Below are 18,721 nucleotides of genomic sequence, written 5' to 3' on the forward strand. Positions count from 1 at the left end.
GCACTGAGCCTGGTCTCTATGCTTCACACCGGGCACTGGGTCCACTGGCATTTCACACACACATACCAAATCTGCTCACTGTGATCACTTACCCAGATCCACATCCTCTACTCTGGGCCACTGAGAGAAAGGTACATTTTTGTAAAATCCTTCCAGAATCTTCTCCTTGACTTGGCTGATGGAGTCACTGTCCATGACACGAACTGTGGTGGAGTCCATTCCACAGCCTTGGAATGAGACGTTGAGATTCTGTGGGAGTGGAGGGACAGAGAGTCACCGTACAGTCCATAATGTAGCTGCTAATGGCAGACCACTCAAAGGAGGGGCCTGGCTTTAAATTTTAATTTTTGTAAAGTCTGTACCAAACTACAGATGCTAAGGATCAGAAACAACAACAGGACATTGCTGGAGAAACCCAGCAGGTATGGCAGCATCTGTTGAGGGAGTTTATATTTTGGGTCCCTTCTCCTATGAATAATTGTTTCTTCATTTGACTCCTGAAAAGTTTGACCCTCTTTTTTTTTTAAGATGACGCTCTCTCTGCGTAATATATGGTGCTTCCTAGAAATTTGAAATAAGCACATTTTTAAACAGAACGACTGAAGTTTCGAGCGTACTTTTTCAAATCTGACGGTAGCCCCATGAATCTACATGTAACCCTACCACGATAACATAGCTCCCAAATCATATTGGGAAGATCGGAACAATGTGATGTTAACCATGCTGCTTTTCTCTCAGATTCAGTGAAAGCTCGCATTATGCAGTCAGCATTTTAAACCGTCTACCTGGGTCAGTGTGTGTCCTGGCAGTGTTTACAGACTATTTTGTCGTGAACTTGTTCTTCCCCTATCAAAAAGCTTCAAGAATAAAGGATGGCATTGAGTAGTGACTGAGGAGGGTGGCACAGTAGCACAGTGGCCAGCACCCCTGACTCACGGGGTGAGAGACCCGGGTTCGACTCCAGCCTCAGGATGTCTGTGATCAAGTCTGTCTTAGGCTGTCTGTACATTCTCCCTGTGTCTGTGTGGGCTTTCTCCCACTGTTGAAAATGTGCTGCTGGAAAAGCACAGCAGGTCAGGCAGCATCCAAGGAACAGGAGAATCGACGTTTCGGGCATAAGCCCTTCTTCTTCCTGTTCCTTGGATGCTGCCTGACCTGCTGTGCTTTTCCAGCAACATATTTTCAGCTCTGATCTCCAGCATCTGCAGCCCTCCCTTTTTCCCACGGTGCAAAGATGTGCAGGTTCGGGTGGATTGGCCATGCTAAATTGCACAAAGTGTCCAGGGATGTTTAGGTTAAATGTATTGGCCATGGGAAATGGGGGAGTCGGGGGGGGGGAATGTTGTATGGAGGGCTAGTGTAGTCCCAATGGGCTCAATGGCATCTTTCCACACTGTGGGAATTCTATGATTCCAGGTGTTCGTGCACTCACCACAACTGAAGAGAGGTTCGCAGAGCTCTCAGCGCCAAAAAACAGCTTGGATTTTCCTATCAGCCTCACTCATTCCCCCAGCATAGAAAAGCTGAAACTCTCTCCTAGCCACCAAAGGATGGAGCTGACACTTTCATCGCCATTAGTGTCTTTTTGAAAATTATCAATTGTCAGTCTGCACTGCTCTTCCAACTCCTCAAAGTCATCTGCCCTTTTCTCTTTTTTTCCCCCACTCTTTCTCTCTCAGGAACTATTTTCGGCTTATTTCTTAATCTATTTTGACACGCTGTTCATTGAAAATAATTGGGGCTTTTACTCAAAGACACCTGCTGCCACCATGTTGTGTTATAATTCCCAGAATTCAATACAACCTCACCAAGGGCAGGAGTGTGTCTGAAGTCCATTATTGTCAGATCTCACTGTGTTCCAGAAAGATACAGTTTTGCCTCAGTGTGCTAACTGTAAATCAGTAAGTACACTGTATACTTACGCAGGTCAATGTAGCCCTGTTATCCTATTAGAATAAGAATTTACTGTTAAAAATATTGCAACAATCTGATTTCCTTAATGCCTTGAAAACATCAACCAACTCTGTGGGGTCCCACAGGGGCCCTTGCTGTGTGTGTTTTATACAAAAGATTTAGAGGAGGATTGATCAAAGAATTTGCAAAAATTGACGGGGTGGTAAATAGTGAGAAAGATAGCCTTAGATTACAGGAGGATATAGATGGGCTGATCGGTGACAGTCCGGACAAATATGAGGTGATGACCTTGGGCTGGACAGACAAGGCAAGGGAATCCATGGAACATTAGGACCATGGGAAGCACTGAGGATCAGAGAGACCTTGGTGTACATATACACCAGTCCTTTACAGTATGAGGACGGGTGAATAAAGTAGTTAAGAAAGCAGATGGGATACTTGCTTTAATTAGTTGAGGCATAGAGTTCAAGAGCAAGGAGATAATGCTGGAACAGTATAAAATGCTGGTTTGGCCACAGCTACAGTATTCACATTATATGAGGGATGTGATAGCGCTGGAGATTTACCAGGATGTGGTCTGAACTGGAGAGTTTCAGTAATGAAGAGAGGTTTGCCACACTGGGGTCCTTTTCCTTAGAGCAGAGAAGATTGAGAGGGGACATGATTGAGATGTATAAATGCATGAGGGACAGAGGTTGAGTGGATGGGAATAAACTATTCTCCTTGATGATCAGTGATCAGGGGCATACATTTAAAGCTAAGGGGTAGGAGGTTTACAGGAGATGTGAGGAAAAACGTTTTCAGCCCGAGGGCAGTGAAAGTCTGGAGCTCACTGACTGTAAGGATGGTAGAGCAGAAACCCTCAACAACATTGAAGATATATTTAGGAGTGCACTTGCGATGCCATGGCATACAAGGCTATGGGTGAAGTGCTGGAGAATGGGATTGGAACCGTTAGGTAGCTGTTTATGATCAGTGTGGATGCAATGGACTGAAGAACCTTTTTCTGTGCTGTAGATTTCTATGACTCAAACTCATCCCTTAATCTGCTAAATTCCAGTAAATGCAGCCGCCTCAAAATCCCTGCCTTGTTAGCTTTGGGGAATGAGGTGTAATTCTGGTAAATTTGCACTGGACTCTCCCTTTGAAGTCAATCCTTCCTTCTGACAGTGTGTCAGAGTGGCTTACAATCCCTTTAGGTGTGACCTATCCTGGGCATGGTGTACAACTCAACTATCACACCCACTCCCTTGTATCCTCGTCTCTGGGTAGAAAGGCAAGTATTTCATTGGCTATTTTTGATCATTTTTGAACCAGTTTGTGACATTTTAATGACCAAATGTATGGACTGTCAGATTTCTCTGCTTCTCCAACTGCTGTGGCCCGTTCAGCCATTCCTAAGGACGGAGGTGTATCCGATCCTGGGCTCACTGGTGGTGTGGTTTCCTTATGCCGTGCTTAGGGATCGGATACTGGGACAGGAGAACGGACTCTGCTGCAGCTTCTGGGGAGATTTTAGAATTGGTACGCAGCAAATTCAACTCCCAGTCGGAGCCATGGTTTTCAACTCGTCCCCTCGGGGCTTGGCCAGGGGTTGGGAGGAGAGGTGGGAGTGGGAACAGTGATGTCGCTAAGTGGGGACAGGCCATTCGATCCCGCATCTCCAAAGGGTCACTGGGGGTGGGTGGGTGTGGGGTGGTGTCTTTCTGGGAGGGGTAGTCTTAGTCTGGGGGTGTTGGTGATGGGTGGGTGTGGGGTGGTATCCTTCTGGGAGGGGTAGTGTTACTCTGGGGGTGTTGGTGTTGGGTGGTTTCCTTCTGGGAGGGGTAGTGTTAGTCTGGAGGTGCTGGTGTTGGGTGGGTGTGGGGTGGTATCCTTCTGGGAGGGGTAGTGTTAGTCTGGGGGTGTTGGTGTTGGGTGGTTTCCTTCTGGGAGGGGTAGTGTTAGTCTGGGGGTGTTGGTGTTGGGTGGTTTCCTTCTGGGAGGGGTAGTGTTAGTCTGGGGGTGTTGGTGTTGGGTGGGTGTGGGGTGGTATCCTTCTGGGAGGGGTAGTGTTAGTCTGGGGGTGTTGGTGTTGGGTGGGTGTGGGGTGGTATCCTTCTGGGAGGGGTAGTGTTAGTCTGGGGGTGCTGGTGTTGGGTGGGTGTGGGGTGGTATCCTTCTGGGAGGGGTAGTCTTAGTCTGGGGGTGTTGGTGTTGGGTGGGTGTGGGGTGGTATCCTTCTGGGAGGGGTAGTCTTAGTCTGGGGGTGTTGGTGTGGGGTGGTATCCTTCTGGGAGGGGTACTCTTAGTCTGGGGGTGTTGGTGTTGGGTGGGTGTGGGGTGGTATCCTTCTGGGAGGGGTAGTGTTAGTCTGGGGGTGTTGGTGTGGGGTGGTATCCTTCTGGGAGGGGTAGTGTTAGTCTGGGGGTGTTGGTGTTGGGTGGGTGAGGGGTGGTATCCTTCTTGGAGGGGTAGTATTAGGGCCACCCCCTCTTCTGTGGCTCTGCTGAGCACAAGAGATACTGGCCTCTGATTGGCCAGCATGTGTTGCTAGGCAGGTGCATCCTTCTCTGTCCCTCTGGTACTGATTCCTGGGCAGGGGTCACCAGTGGCCTCAATGATGGTTCGTGGAGGTGGGGTGCTGGGAAGGTGCTCCTCCCAAGTGGAGGCAATCTGGGTCACTCTCCAGCAAGAGGGCGACCCTGAGCGCCCCCACCCTCCCCCCCCCAATAACTTAATGACTTTTCATTCAGTGACTATGCACAGCAGGAGGCCCTTCAGTCATCGTAAAAAGGCTATCAGTTGGCAATGTTGCCCCTCAGTCCTCATCCTTTCTTCTCAGCCCTGCCATTATAACTGCTTCAATTATTAACCCAAATAGCTTTGAAAACTTCCTGGTGAACCTGCCTCCACCAATCTTCAGGCAATGGCTGGATTCCATGACCAGAGAAATGGGGGAGTTCCAGAGTTATCCAGCCAAGGCCAGGCAGTTTCTATGTTCACAAACTAATCAAATCTCTGAACACATTATTCAGAGATGCCTGTGTTGGACTGGGGTGTACAAAGTTAAAACTCACACAACACCAGGTTATAGTCCAACAGGTTTAATTGGAAGCACAGTAGCTTTCGGAGTGACGCTCCTTCAGCAGGTGATAGTCACCTGATGAAGGAGCGTCGCTCCGAAAGCTACTGTGCTTCCAATTAAACCTGTTGGACTATAACCTGGTGTTGTGTGATTTTTAACTCTGTACACATTGCATTCCATGTCTCTGTTTGCATTTCTAATGAGCTCATTCTTAAAGGAACTGCTATGTAAACATGTCACACTGCATTTAGATTCCTGTCAATAGGGACATACCAATCCCCAGTCTGAGATGGGACTATACTCCCAGCCTTTCACCAAGGTCTTCAAAGCCTAGCCCAAATCCCCCAGAAACACCGTTGGATTGAGCTGTGGTCAATGTTCCATTCTGTACGTTGTCGTGTTCCCCTTACCTCCATTCCCCTCCCTTCCATTCCTCTCCTCTCCATTGTGGTCCCCTCCCCTCTATTCCTCTCGACTCCATTATGTTCCTCTCCCCCCACTCCATTCCCCTTCCCTCTGTTCCCCCCCCACTCCATTCCCCTCCCCTCTGTTCCACCCCACTCCATTCCCCTCCCCTCTGTTCCCCCCCACTCCATTCCCCTCCCGTCTTAGATTACTTACAGTGTAGAAACAGGCCCTTCGGCCCAACAAGTCCACACCAACCCGCCGAAGCACAACCCACCCATACCCCTACATTTACCCCTTCACTTAACGCTATGGCACATCTTTGGACTGTGGGAGGAAACCGGAGCACCTGGAGGAAACCCACGCAGACACGGGGAGAACGTGCAAACTCCACACAGTCAGTCGCCTGAGGCAGGAATTGAACCCGGGTCTCTGGCGCTGTGAGGCAGCAGTGCTAACCACTGCGCGACCGTGCCACCCTCCTGTTGCCTCCCACTCCATTCTCCTCCCCTCTGTTCACCTCCATTCCATTCCCCTTCTCTCTGCTCCCCCCACTCCTTTCCCCTCTCACTCCGTTCCCCTCCCCTCCCCTCTGTTCCCCTCCCCTCTGTTCCCCTCCCCTCCCCTCTGTTCCCCTCCCCTCCGTTCCCTTCCCCTCCCCTCCGTTCCCTCCCCTCCCCTCCGTTCCCCTCCCTTCCCCTCCCCTCCGCTCCCCTCCCCTCCGCTCCCCTCCCCTCCGCTCCCCTCCGTTCCCCTCCCCTCCGTTCCCCTCCCCTCCGTTCCCCTCCCCACCGTTCCCCTCCCCACCGTTCCCCTCTGTTCCCTTCCACTTCATTCCCCTCCCCTCTGTTCCCCTCCCCTCTGTTCCCCTCCCCTCCCCTCCGTTCCCCTCCCTTCTGTCCCCCCCGACTCCATTCCCCTCTGTTCCCTTCCACTTCATTCCCCTCCCCTCTGTTCCCCTCCCCTCTGTCCCCCCTGACTTCATTCCCCTCTGTTCCCCACCCCTCTGCCCCCCCGACTCCATTCCCCTCCCCTCCGTTCCCCTCCCCTCCGTTCCCCTCCCCTCCGTTCCCCTCTGTTCCCTTCCACTTCATTCCCCTCCCCACCGTTCCCCTCTGTTCCCCTCCCCTCTGTTCCCCTCCCCTCCCCTCTGTTCCCCTCCCCTCTGTTCCCCTCCCCTCCCCTCTGTTCCCCTCCCCTCTGTTCCCCTCCGTTCCCCTCCCCTCCGTTCCCCTCCCCTCCCCTCCCCTCCGTTCCCCTCCCCTCCGTTCCCCTCCCCTCTGTCCCCCCTGACTCCATTCCCCTCTGTTCCCCTCCCCTCCGTTCCCCTCCCCACCGTTCCCCTCTGTTCCCTTCCACTTCATTCCCCTCCCCTCTGTTCCCCTCCCCTCTGTTCCCCTCCCCTCCCCTCCGTTCCCCTCCCCTCCGTCCCCCCCGACTCCATTCCCCTCCGTTCCCCTCCCCTCCCCTCTGTTCCCCTCCGTTCCCCTCCCCTCTGTCCCCCCCGACTCCATTCCCCTCTGTTCCCCTCCCCTCTGTCCCCCCCGACTCCATTCCCCTCTGTTCCCTTCCACTCCATTCCCCTTCCCTCTGTTCCCCTCCCCTCTGTCCCCCCCGACTCCATTCCCCTCTGTTCCCCTCCCCTCTGTCCCCCCCGACTCCATTCCCCTCTGTTCCCTTCCACTCCATTCCCCTTCCCTCTGTCCCCCCCCCTCCCCCGACTCCATTCCCCTCCGTTCCCCTCCCCTCTGTCCCCCCCGACTCCATTCCCCTCTGTTCCCTTCCACTCCATTCCCCTTCCCTGTGTTCCCCTCCAGTCCGTTCCCCCCAACTCCGTTCTGCCCGTTTCTTACCATTGGTCTTGCTTCAATGTTTTCTCTGAGGAGCCACTCTTCATTCAGGGTGTACCGAGCTTTTCCTGTAATGGCGTCCACGGAACCTTTATTAATTTGATGCTTCATGGCACACAGTAATAAGAAGAAAGGCTCTCCAACAGTGTCCTGTGATACAGCACATACAGACAGTGAAAGGCACGGTTCAGGCCAGAGTGACTGTGACATCCATTTTGGGGATATCATCGCTGGACACAGTATTGCTGCACGAGCAGCAGCATCACTGAGTACCAGCATCACTGGACACTGTGTCACAGGTACAGTGTCACCCAGCACAGTATCATTGGTTAGTGCCAGCGGTTACATGGTTACTAGTTACAATCCTACAGAGCACAGCATTACTGGGTGCAGTGTCACTGGTACCACATCACTGGGTGAAGTGGCACTGGGTACAATGTCTTCAGTTCGTATCAGTGGTCAAAGTGCCATTGGGCACAGCCTTATTGGTTAGTGCCAGTGGCTACGGTGCCAATGGCTCCACATGGTGCTCTCTCATCCCTGGATATGGACAGTCCCGGGGCAGTGTGTGGAATGCTCAAGGGGCCCTATGTTTCTCAGTGGGGCTGAGTCTCCGGGGAAGCTTGCTAACAGCGGTCAGTCCGTACCTTGAGGAAGCTGTACATACAGATGGACATCCAGTTGGTCAGCATCTTTTCCACCACCGACTCTGTCCGCCGCAGCATCAGCTTGGGGTTCTTGGAGGCTGAGGCATCGATGAGGTCCACCAGCAGCTCCTTCATGATGCTGGTGTAGTATTCCAGCTTCCCGTGCAGTGCGATGGTCAGTAAAGAGGCCAGATTACACCTGGAGGGTAGGGGGAACAAATAACACCGGTCTTATCCCTAAATCACAGAACGTTGTGGTGCAGGAAGAGGTCAAGTTCATACCCTAGTGCCAATCTACTGTCTTTGCCCCCTATCCCTGCCCACCACTTCTACCCAAATAACCATCCAATGTTCAAAGTTTGTGAGAAGATTTGTAGCTCGGGTGCTCGCTGTGGTTCTGTTCGCAACCCAAATTCCCAGCTCGGCGAACAGAACCACAGCAACCATCCAATGTCCCTCTTGAATAACTGAATTGAACCTACCTTGAAAGAGTGCATTTCACAACTTAACCATTCACTACGTGGAAAAAATGTTTCTCACTCCCCCCCCCACCCCCCCCCCTTTGCTTCGTTTGCACATCATTTTGAATCCATTCCCTGTGTTCCTTGTTCCTTTCACAGGCAGGAACAATTTCTCCTTCTCCCCTCTATCTGGCCCGCTCACGGATTTTGAAAACCCCCATCAAATCTCCTCCCTGCCTCCTTCTGTCCAGGGAGCACTGTCCCAACCTCTTCAACCTATCCTCACAGCCGACATTTCCGATAACCCGTAAAATTCTAACAAGATTGGTCAGGGTACAAACAGGAAAGATGTTCCCAATGACTGGGGAGTCCAGCACCAGGGATCGCAGTTTAAGAATAATAGGTGGGTCATTTCGATTTGATTTGATAAGTTTTGATTTATGGATGTAGGTTTGCTCGCTGAGCTGGAAGGTTCATTTCCAGATGTTTCATCACCCTACTGGACAACATCTTCAGTGGGCCTGAGGCAAAGCACTGCTGAAAATTCCTGCTTTCTATTTATATGTTTGGGTTTCTTTGGGTTGGTGATGTCATTTCCTGTGGTGATGTTTTTCCTGTGGTGAAGTCACTTCCTGTTCCTTTCCTCAGGGGTTGGTAGATGGGGTCTAACTCGATGTGTTCATTGATAGAGTTCCAGTTGGAATGCCATGCTTCTAGGAATTCTCATGCTGACTTTGTTGGGATTGTCCTAGGATGGATGTGTTGTCCCAGTCGAAGTGGTGTCCTTCCTCATCCTTATCTAAGGATACTAGTGAAAGAGGGTCATGTCTTTTTGCGGCTAGTTGATGTTCATGTATCCTGGTGGCTAGTTTTCTGCCTGTTTGTCCAATGTAGTGTTTGTTACAGTCCTTGCACAGTATTTTGTAAATGACATTAGTTTCGTTTGTTGTCTGTATAGGGTCTTGCAAGTTCTTTAGCTGCTGTTTTAGTGTGTTGGTGGGTTTGTGGGCTACCATGATGCCAAGGGGGGGGGGGTTTTGATTTATTTTTTGTCATGTGTACCTAGGTACAGTGAAAGGTTTTGTTTTGCTTACAGTACAGGCAGATCATACCATACAAAGTGTATTAAGATATGAAAACGGAGCAAGGAATACAATGTTACAGCAGCCGAGAGGGTGCACAAAGAATGAAGTCAACATTAAATTGGAGAGCTGAAAAATGTGTTGCTGGAAAAGCGCAGCAGATCAGGCAGCATCCAAGGAGCAGGAGAATCAACGTTTCAGACATAAGCCCTTCTTCAGGAAGGGCTTATGCCCGAAATGTCAATTCTCCTGCTCCTTGGATGCTGCCTGACCTGCTGCACTTTTCCAGCAACACATTTTTCAGCTCTGATCTCCAGCATCTGCAGTCCTCACTTTCTCCTATAAATTGGAGAGGTCCATTCAGAAGAACTTCAAGAAACAGTTCTTGAATCTGTCGGCTCACGTGGTTTGAGTATTTGTATCTTCTGCCTGACGGAAGAGATTCTAAACAAGGTGGGAGGGACCTTCGATGACGTTGGCTGTCTTTCCGAAGCAGGGAGAAGTGTCAATGGAGGGAGAAGTAAAGATTTCAGACTGAGCTGAGGAGAAATGTCTTCACCCAGAGAGTGGTGAGCCTGTGGAATTCTATGTTGCAGAGAGTGATTGAGGTTAAACAAAAAGGAGTTGTGTATAGTTCACAGGCCAAAAGGTTCAAAGGGGAGAAAGGAGGAACAGGGTGATCCAATTGAATGGTGAAGCAAGCTCCATGGGTCTACTCTGGCTCCGAGTTTCTTTGTTTCCCATTCCGCGCGCTCTCTCGCTCTCTCTCTCTCTTTCTCTCTCTCCCCCTCTCTCTCCCATGCATTAACATCTTTCCTATAATGTGGCACCCACAGCTGTACACCATACTCTGGCTGAGGTCAAACAAGGCTCTGGTACAAGTTGTCATCACCTTCCTGCTCTTCTGCTCTAAGGTAAAGTTGCTGGAGAGAGATAACTGTTTTCATTGTTTTCATTGTAACCTCAGTTGGTTTAAGGAATTGAGCCCACACATTTGGTCTCACTTTGCATTACAAAACAACCATCCAGTCAACCGAGCTAACCAAAGTAAGAGAGATGGATATGGGCGGTGTGGTGGGTCATTACAGAGATACCGCACAGAGATGGAGGGGGATTACACAGACAGAACACAGGGCTGGGGGAGTAACAGACAGGACATTGGGATGGGGGAGTAACAGACAGGGCATTGGGATGGGTGGGTAACAGAGACAGGGCATTGGGATGGGTGGGTAACAGAGACAGGGCATTGGGATGGGTGGGTAACAGAGACAGGGCATTGGGATGGGTGTAACAGAAACACAGCACAGAGATGGAGTGGGGTAGTAACAGACAGACTCAAAGAGAGTCTGCCCCTGTCCTCCATGTGACTCCAGTCCAACAGCAGTGGGCGACTCCTAGCACCCAGTGAAGGGAGGGAGAGTAAAAAATGGCACTATCACAGGGCAGTGAGTGCTGGATGAGGCAGGTCAGAGAGAAGCAGCCTCCAGATATACCTACCTGTCCCGTACAGCAAAATCCTTTTGCTGTTCAAGGGCATGGACAAAGCTGATGAGGAAGTGTTTGTTGTTGAGGAGACACGAGAACAGGCTGATCCCCTCCTCCATGTTCTGACGACAGTTTTCCGGAACCTACAGGGAGGGCAAAGAGACAACTTCCAATCACACCAGAGACAGCAGCAGAATGTGGTCAATCTGAGTAAATACCCCTCCTTCACCCTGGTAAAGGGTCAGTATGAGTAAATACCCCTCCCTCACCCTGGTAAAGGGTCAGTATGAGTAAATACCCCTCCCTCACCCTGGTAAAGGGTCAGTATGAGTAAATACCCCTCCCTCACCCTGGTAAAGGGTCAGTATGAGTAAATACCCCTCCCTCACCCTGGTAAAGGGTCAGTATGAGTAAATACCCCTCCCTCACCCTGGTAAAGGGTCAGTATGAGTAAATACCCCTCCCTCACCCTGGTAAAGGGTCAGTATGAGTAAATACCCCTCCCTCACCCTGGTAAAGGGTCAGTATGAGTAAATACCCCTCCCTCACCCTGGTAAAGGGTCAGTATGAGTAAATACCCCTCCCTCACCCTGGTAAAGGGTCAGTATGAGTAAATACCCCTCCCTCACCCTGGTAAAGGGTCAGTATGAGTAAATACCCCTCCCTCACCCTGGTAAAGGGTCAGTATGAGTAAATACCCCTCCCTCACCCTGGTAAAGGGTCAGTATGAGTAAATACCCCTCCCTCACCCTGGTAAAGGGTCAGTATGAATAAATACCCTTCCCTCACCCTGGTAAAGGGTCAGTATGAGTAAATACCCCTCCCTCACCCTGGTAAAGGGTCAGTATGAGTAAATACCCCTCCCTCACCCTGGTAAAGGGTCAGTATGAGTAAATAGCCCTCTCACTCTCCCCTGCCCTGGTCGAGGGTCAATCGGAGTTAAATAGTCCCTTTACTTATCCCACCCCAGTGCAAGTGAAATAACCCACTCACACCTCCCAGCCTTGATATAGAGTCTCTCAGAGTCTGGATACCCCCCTCACTCCCCAGTACAGGGTCACTAACTGTAGATACCCCCCACACTCCCCATGCAGGGTCACTGTGAGTGTAGATAACGCCTCACGCTGAGTATGGATACCTCCCCCACAGTCCCCCTGGTACAAAGTCATACAGTTCCCACTGTCCCAGCTGGAGCTCCAGGAGCCCCCTCCCTAGTGTTGCTGCACCTTTATGTGTACACAGAGGTGCGCTGAAACTACAAGCAGTGTACGTGGGCTGCTCTGTTTGTCCCAGAGGCCTGGTCTCAGCGCTGGCCTGCCTCACACTGATTCCGGAAATTCATCTTTTAAGTATTGCGAACTCATCTGACCTGCCCCTCTCAAAAGGAGTGGACTCCTGAGCTGGATCCTTGGGGGTGGGTCTGACCATGTGATTAGACAACACTTACAAGTCACCTCATACACCATGTCACCTGTATCATTAGATCCAGTGTCCCGTTTAAAAAAAAAATCATAGTCATATTAACACCAGGGGATTTAATGGAACAAAACCACTTTCACTTGCTACAAAGGTCACCACAGATGTGTGCCATTGGATCCAGTATCACACCAGAGGCAGCTTCATTGGACTCAGCATCATCCTGATATCAGGCAGTGATTCACCACTCGGGTCTCACCTTCCAATCAGGCTGCAGCAGGGGGTGGGTCTCTGGAGGGCTCCGGGAAATGGCAGCTATGCGGGACTGGGTGGTCAACTGGTGGAAACGCTCTGGGCTCTGGCTTTCACTGTCAATGGAGCACTGGAAGAAAAGATGGCACAATGGCAGGGCGATTGTCAGACAGACACACACAGGAAGGGTCTGGTCATTTTGAATAAATCCCCATCTGTCTGGTATAGACTGAGCTTGCTGGGCAGTCAATCATTGCTTCTGTCTGGGTCTACCCTCCTTCTTCAATGGATGCAGATATTTCCCAGGCAATTATATTCACTTCTCCTTCCAAATCACATGCCGGCAGGATAAAAACATTTCCTGTGACTCAATTAAACCCCATCCCATTCAAACCAATTTTGATCCCAGGCAAAATCTGTCTGATCCCAGGCAAATTCAATCTCAGTCAAAATCAATCCTCACCCAGTCAAAATCAGTCTGATCCCAGGCAAAATAAATCCTACCCCAGTCAAATTCTTAACCATCTAAGTCAAAATCAGTCCCATCCCAGTCAAAATTAGTCCCATCCCACTCCATAGCAATCCCATCCCACTCCATAGCAATCCCATCCAAGTCAAAACCAGTCCCGTCCCAGTCAAAGTCAGTCCCATCCCATCAAAGTCAAGACAATCTAAGGAAGAGATTAGGGTGAGGGAAGATGAAGTGTGAGAGGGAGGAAGTGGTGAGTGAGTGGAGAAAGAGGTGGGGTGTGGAGGTGTGGGAGTGAGAGGAGGAAAGAGAAAAGAAAGACAAGAGGGGGGTACGGAGAAAAATGAGATCAGTCGAGGAATCAGTGGAAGGGAAGGAAGAAAGAGGAAAGAAGAGAGGAAGGAGGAAATGAAGAAAAGAAAAGTGGGGGAGAAGCCATGATTGAGGTATGGTTTGTGGGTGGATGGAGAGACTGAGAGAATGTGCTGAAAGATAGGAGAGAATGAGTGAGAGACACAAACAAAGAGGGGGCCCATCATGAGGCACTGACTGTGAAACTGAGACAGACAGGGAGATGACGGGACCTTACCTTCGGGAAGAAAGTACGGATGACAAAGTATCTGTACTCAAGGAACGGGATTCCCTGACTGCGGTTTAACTCCTTTGTCAGATCCGTCATATCGGTCTGTAACTCGGCAAAACCTGAAGGCACCAGAGAAAGCCCAAAGGTTAGGGCGAGGCCAATAGCAAATCCCAAGAAGCAAGATTTGCATTTATATAGTAACTGTCACAACCACAGGAGGACGTAAATCGCTTTCCAGCCATTGAAGTACATTCGAAGTGGGAAATGCAGCAAAGGAGTTGGGGTTCACTGTCCCATGACAGTGAATGCATTGACAACCAGGTAATCAATTTTTATGACTGCGACCAATGGCCTACACCTGGGAAAGATCTCCATGGCTCCATCTCAAAATAAATCCACAGAATCTTTTCTAACTGCCTAAGAGGGTCAGAGGGAGCATCAGTTAGCATCTGACTAAGTAGCTCTCCCTCAGTCCTGCACTGGACAGTCTGCTTGAATTCAAGGTTAAAGACTCTATAACTGGAATTGAACACATAACCTCCTCAAAACCTTCAGAAATTATTTGAATGAACATGTTTAGGTCTCATGAGATTCATGCCTATGGGAATAGTAAAGGAAAGTGGGACTAATGTCGATAGCACAGATACAATTGGCTAAAGGGTCTCCTCTGTGCTGTATGATTCCATGATGCTCTCCATGAGAGAAGAGAGTCTATCATTGGCTAAATTGCCTATTGTGACCCGGAATGGGTAGGTTAGGTGGATTAACCATGGGAAATGCAGAGGTACAGGGGTACGGTAAAGTGGGTAAGATGCTGTTTGGAGGGTCAGTGTGGACTCAATGAACCGAGTGGCCTGTTTTCACACTGCAGGGATTCTATGGTTCTGTGACTCAAAATTGCTGTGAAACAGTTCTAAAATAACAGATCAGAGAGACTTAGTTTGGATTCAGATGGGATAGTGAGGGGGTTGGGTTTAGATTAGTTCACAGGTCGGCACAACATCGAGGGCCGAAGGGCCTGTTCTGCGCTGTATTGTTCTATGTTCTATAAACTGTTGTACACTGGAAACTTTGCTCCTATATAATGTAGGTGTAAATAAATCTAAATCATGGCTTAGTCACATGCTTCCCGTTTTTCGAGCTGTGTTGTACAATATTTCTTTCTGAAGCAGTGTAGGAGAGGATTTAAGACTGAGTAAGACAGAGATGTTTCTAAGTTTGGTAAACTCTCCTGACAACAGCCTTCTGTCTGGCTGGGCTGCAGACTGTTAGAAGCTACAAGTGCGAACGCCTGCAAACAGAAATCATCCAACTCTCCTTCTCTCTTTTCCTTTCCATGTGGAAAAATGCAGAATAATCAATAAAGCCTAAATGAGACAATATGAACAAGACCTAGATCTAACTGATGGCTTATCCAACTGAAGAATGACCATCACTCTACAGAGAACAATATGTCCTCAGTGAGAAAAATTAAATAAGACTACTTGAGACAATTTAACCCTCCTTTGAAATTTGGACTTGAGATATTTTTTGTTCACTGTGTCTGAATTCTTTTCCCACCTGTAATATCTGTGTCAATGGTTTGCCTTTTGCCTGGCTTTATTCTGATGTGAGTGTGCATGAATTTGGGCTTTGCAGGGGTATAGTTTTTTTTAACATGGTGGGAGATTAGAAATCCTTTCCCCTTTCTGCTTTTTAGTTAGAGTGAAGGATGTTTCTGTTAATGCTGAAACCCGGTGTGAGTTGCTTTTGCTCTGATTAGCAGGTAAATTGGTCATTCTTAATAAGAGTCACTGGATCCAAAATGCTAACTCTGATTTCTTTCTACAAGTGCTGCCAGATCCGTTGAGTTTTTCCAACACTTTCTGTTTTTGTGGTAAATTAGTCTATTTTTGGTGGCCTAACTGGGGAACAATGAGGCAGCATTATCAACGCACTGTTCCCAGTGAACAGTATGTGTGTTTATTTTGTTTCAGCTTCCATTGTCGAAGGTGGACTGGGCTAACTTGTCAAAACTGAAAAAGGCAGATCGAGTTTTCTCACTGAGTCAATGGGAAAGCCTGCATTGCTCCATTTCTCCCTGGGGAGCATGCAAAGGTTTGAGGGGGGGGGGGGGGGGGGGGGGGGGGCGGGGGGGGAGGAAGCTCACAACTCCCATACCTTTTCGGATCTCCTCCCTGATCTGAGCTTCCATCTCCTCCATCTGGAGCAGGGTCTTCTGCCGATATCGCTCTGCACGTCTGCTCTTTGTACAAAAAATAACCAGAGCTGGAAAATACAAGGACACATGGAAATATGGGATGCTGGGATAAACTGCTGGACATCAGGATAAACATAGACATTGGGATGAACTGATGGACATCGGGATAAACTGATGACTTTGGGATAGACTACCAGACATCAGAATGAATTGATGGACATCAGGATAACTGCAGGACATTGGGATAAACTGCTGGATATCAGATGAATTGCCAAATATTGGGATAAGCTGTCAGACATTGGGATAAATTGATGGGACATCAGGATAAACTGCCAGACACCAGATGAGCTGTCGGATTTTGGGATAAACTGTAGGCCATTGGAATAAACTGCTGGATAACAGAATAAACAGCTGGATATGGAGATAAACTGCCGGACATCAGGATAACTGCTGGATATTGGGATGAAGTGCCGTACTTTGAAATAAACTGCTAGATATCGGGAAGTAATACCAGGCATTGGGCTGAAATTAGGAGATTCCTCAACCACACAGGAAGGCTCTGACAATAGGGAGTGAGCTTTGGGGAATTCATCAACTCAACAGGAACCACTACACAAATAGCATGAGGTCATTCAGCCCATCAGCCATCATGGAGAAGAACGGGTAACGCCATTCTACCTGTTTTGACATTCATTTTAGGCTCATTGGGTACCAATACCCGATTCCCCTCCACCAAGTTATTGTGTCCATCATGTATGGGGATTGAACCTTACTTCAGCCTACATGGTGAAGCAGATTTCATGACAGAGCTGATTAGATTAGATTACTTACAGTGTGGAAACAGGCCCTTCGGCCCAACAAGTCCACACCTACCGTCCGAAGATCAACCCACCCAGACCCATTCCCCTACATTTACCCCTTTATCTAACACCACGGGCAACTTACCATGGCCAATTCACCTGACCTGCACATTTTTGGACTGTGGGAGGAAACCGGAGCACCCGGAGGAAACCCACGCAGACACGGGGAGAATGTGCAAACTCCACACAGTCAGTCGCCTGAGTCGGGAGTTGAACCCGGGTCTCTGGCGCTGCGAGGCAGCAGGGCTAACCACTGTGCCACCGTGCCGCCTCCCTGTTAATTTTGCGTTAATTCCCCTGTCACGTGAAACAGAAGCTGCCCAAGTATAGTTCCCATCAAGTCTGCTTTGCTGCTGAGAAACCCTGCCTTTTCCCACATGTAGGGTAAATTCTTACCAATAGCACAGGCCAGCAGCAACACGACACACACCACAATGGACATGATGATGGAAAAGTCGCTCTCACTCAATTGTACCATTGCAATGGTCTCATTGTATTTCCCTACGTGTACCTGCAACACAACGTACATGTGTTAGTCCAGAAAATCAGCACATCAAACCTGTGTATACCAGGATTTACCAACCCAAAGTACACCAGTATATACCAGGATTTATTAAACCAGAATGACCATTAAGATAGAGAGCGATTCTCAGACTAAAGGTCTTAGTACTAAAAAAGTAAGCTATGATGTTATGTTATGATGGGCTGGCTATGATAAATTGGTCAGTGGATAGACAATGGCAAACCTCTCAAGACTGCAAGGGGGAACTCAACAATTGTACCTTCCTGTCCAACATAAACAAATTAGGAAAGGTGGATGACCACAAGACCATGACCACAGGATTAAATTAGGGATGGTATTAGATCCTAAGGAAGGAACATACACATTGGCCAAAGAAAAAAGCAGCAGACCTGAGGACTGGGAGCAATTTAGATTTCAGCAAAGAAAGACAAAGGGTTTAAATAAAGTATGAGTATAAACTTACACAGAGCATACAAATTGATCATAAATGTTTCTATGGGTCTGTGAAGAGAAAAAGATTTGTCGCTTACAGTTGGAAACAGGGAAAATTATAATGAGGAACAAAGAGATGACAGACCAACTAAATGCATGGGTTGGTGATGTCATTTCCTGTGTTGATGTCATTCCCTATGGTGATGCCATTTCCTGTTCTTTTTCTCAGGGGGGTGATAAATCGGGTCCAAGTTAATGTGCTTGTTGATAGAGTTCTGGTTCCTACCCAAAGAAACCCAAACATATAAATAGAAAGCTGGAATCGTCAGCAGTGCTTCGCCCAGAGGCCCACTGAAGATGTTACCTAGTATGGTGACGAAACGTCTGAAAACGAACCTTCCAGCTCAACGAGCAAACCTACATCCAGAAACTCAACCTAAGCTACAAATCTTCTCATAACTCACTAATTGGTGGATACATTGGTGGTCATCTTCCAAGAGTCTATAGGCTCTGAAACAGTCCCTACGAATTGGAGGGTTGCTAATATAGCCCCTCTGCTTAAAAAGGCAAGCAGAGATAAACCCAGGAATTACAGAACAGTTAGACTGACATCAGTATGATGTCATATTGATCGGGAGGCAAATACTTGAGCCCATTATAAATTGTTTAATAGCAGGGCACTCTGAAAGCAATGACAGGGTCAGACAGACTTATGAAAAGGAAATCAACGCACGACCAATCTAGTGGAATTCTTTGAGGATGTAACTAGTAGACTTGATTAAGGGGACCCAATGGATGTGGTCCACTTGGACTTTCAGAAGGCTTTTGACAGAATTCCATGAGATGAACGTGTAAAATTAAAACACATGGGATTGAGAGTCATGTACTGATATGGATAGAAAACTGGTTAGCAGACAGGAAACAAAAAGTAGGAATAAGTAGGAATGGCAGGCACTCACTAGTGGGTCACCACAGGGGTCAATGCTAGGATCCCAGCTATTCATAGTATATAGTAATGATTTAAATCCAGGAACTAAGTGCAATATCTCCAAATGTGCAGATGACACAAAGTTGG

At 48.6% G+C, this 18,721-nt stretch overlaps 1 protein-coding gene across 1 annotated transcript in view; it reads right to left on the minus strand.

The window, feature by feature from the left end:
- Positions 1-18,721, minus strand: part of plxnd1 (plexin D1) — a 125,746-nt gene that overhangs the window by 38,038 nt on the left and 68,987 nt on the right. Inside the window, exons 20-27 of the mRNA XM_087994544.1 lie at positions 17,088-17,202; positions 15,792-15,899; positions 13,638-13,750; positions 12,587-12,709; positions 10,924-11,054; positions 7,884-8,082; positions 7,240-7,386; positions 93-249 (exon numbers count right to left, since the gene is read on the minus strand). Of these exons, the coding sequence (XP_087850670.1) occupies positions 93-249; positions 7,240-7,386; positions 7,884-8,082; positions 10,924-11,054; positions 12,587-12,709; positions 13,638-13,750; positions 15,792-15,899; positions 17,088-17,202 (1,093 nt within the window). The remainder of the gene's footprint in view (positions 1-92; positions 250-7,239; positions 7,387-7,883; positions 8,083-10,923; positions 11,055-12,586; positions 12,710-13,637; positions 13,751-15,791; positions 15,900-17,087; positions 17,203-18,721) is intronic.

The sequence above is a fragment of the Chiloscyllium plagiosum genome, unplaced genomic scaffold (assembly GCF_037043375.1).
Source record: "Chiloscyllium plagiosum isolate Xiang-an unplaced genomic scaffold, Cpla_swu_hap1 HiC_scaffold_14, whole genome shotgun sequence".
In the NCBI taxonomy this organism is placed as follows: domain Eukaryota; kingdom Metazoa; phylum Chordata; class Chondrichthyes; order Orectolobiformes; family Hemiscylliidae; genus Chiloscyllium; species Chiloscyllium plagiosum.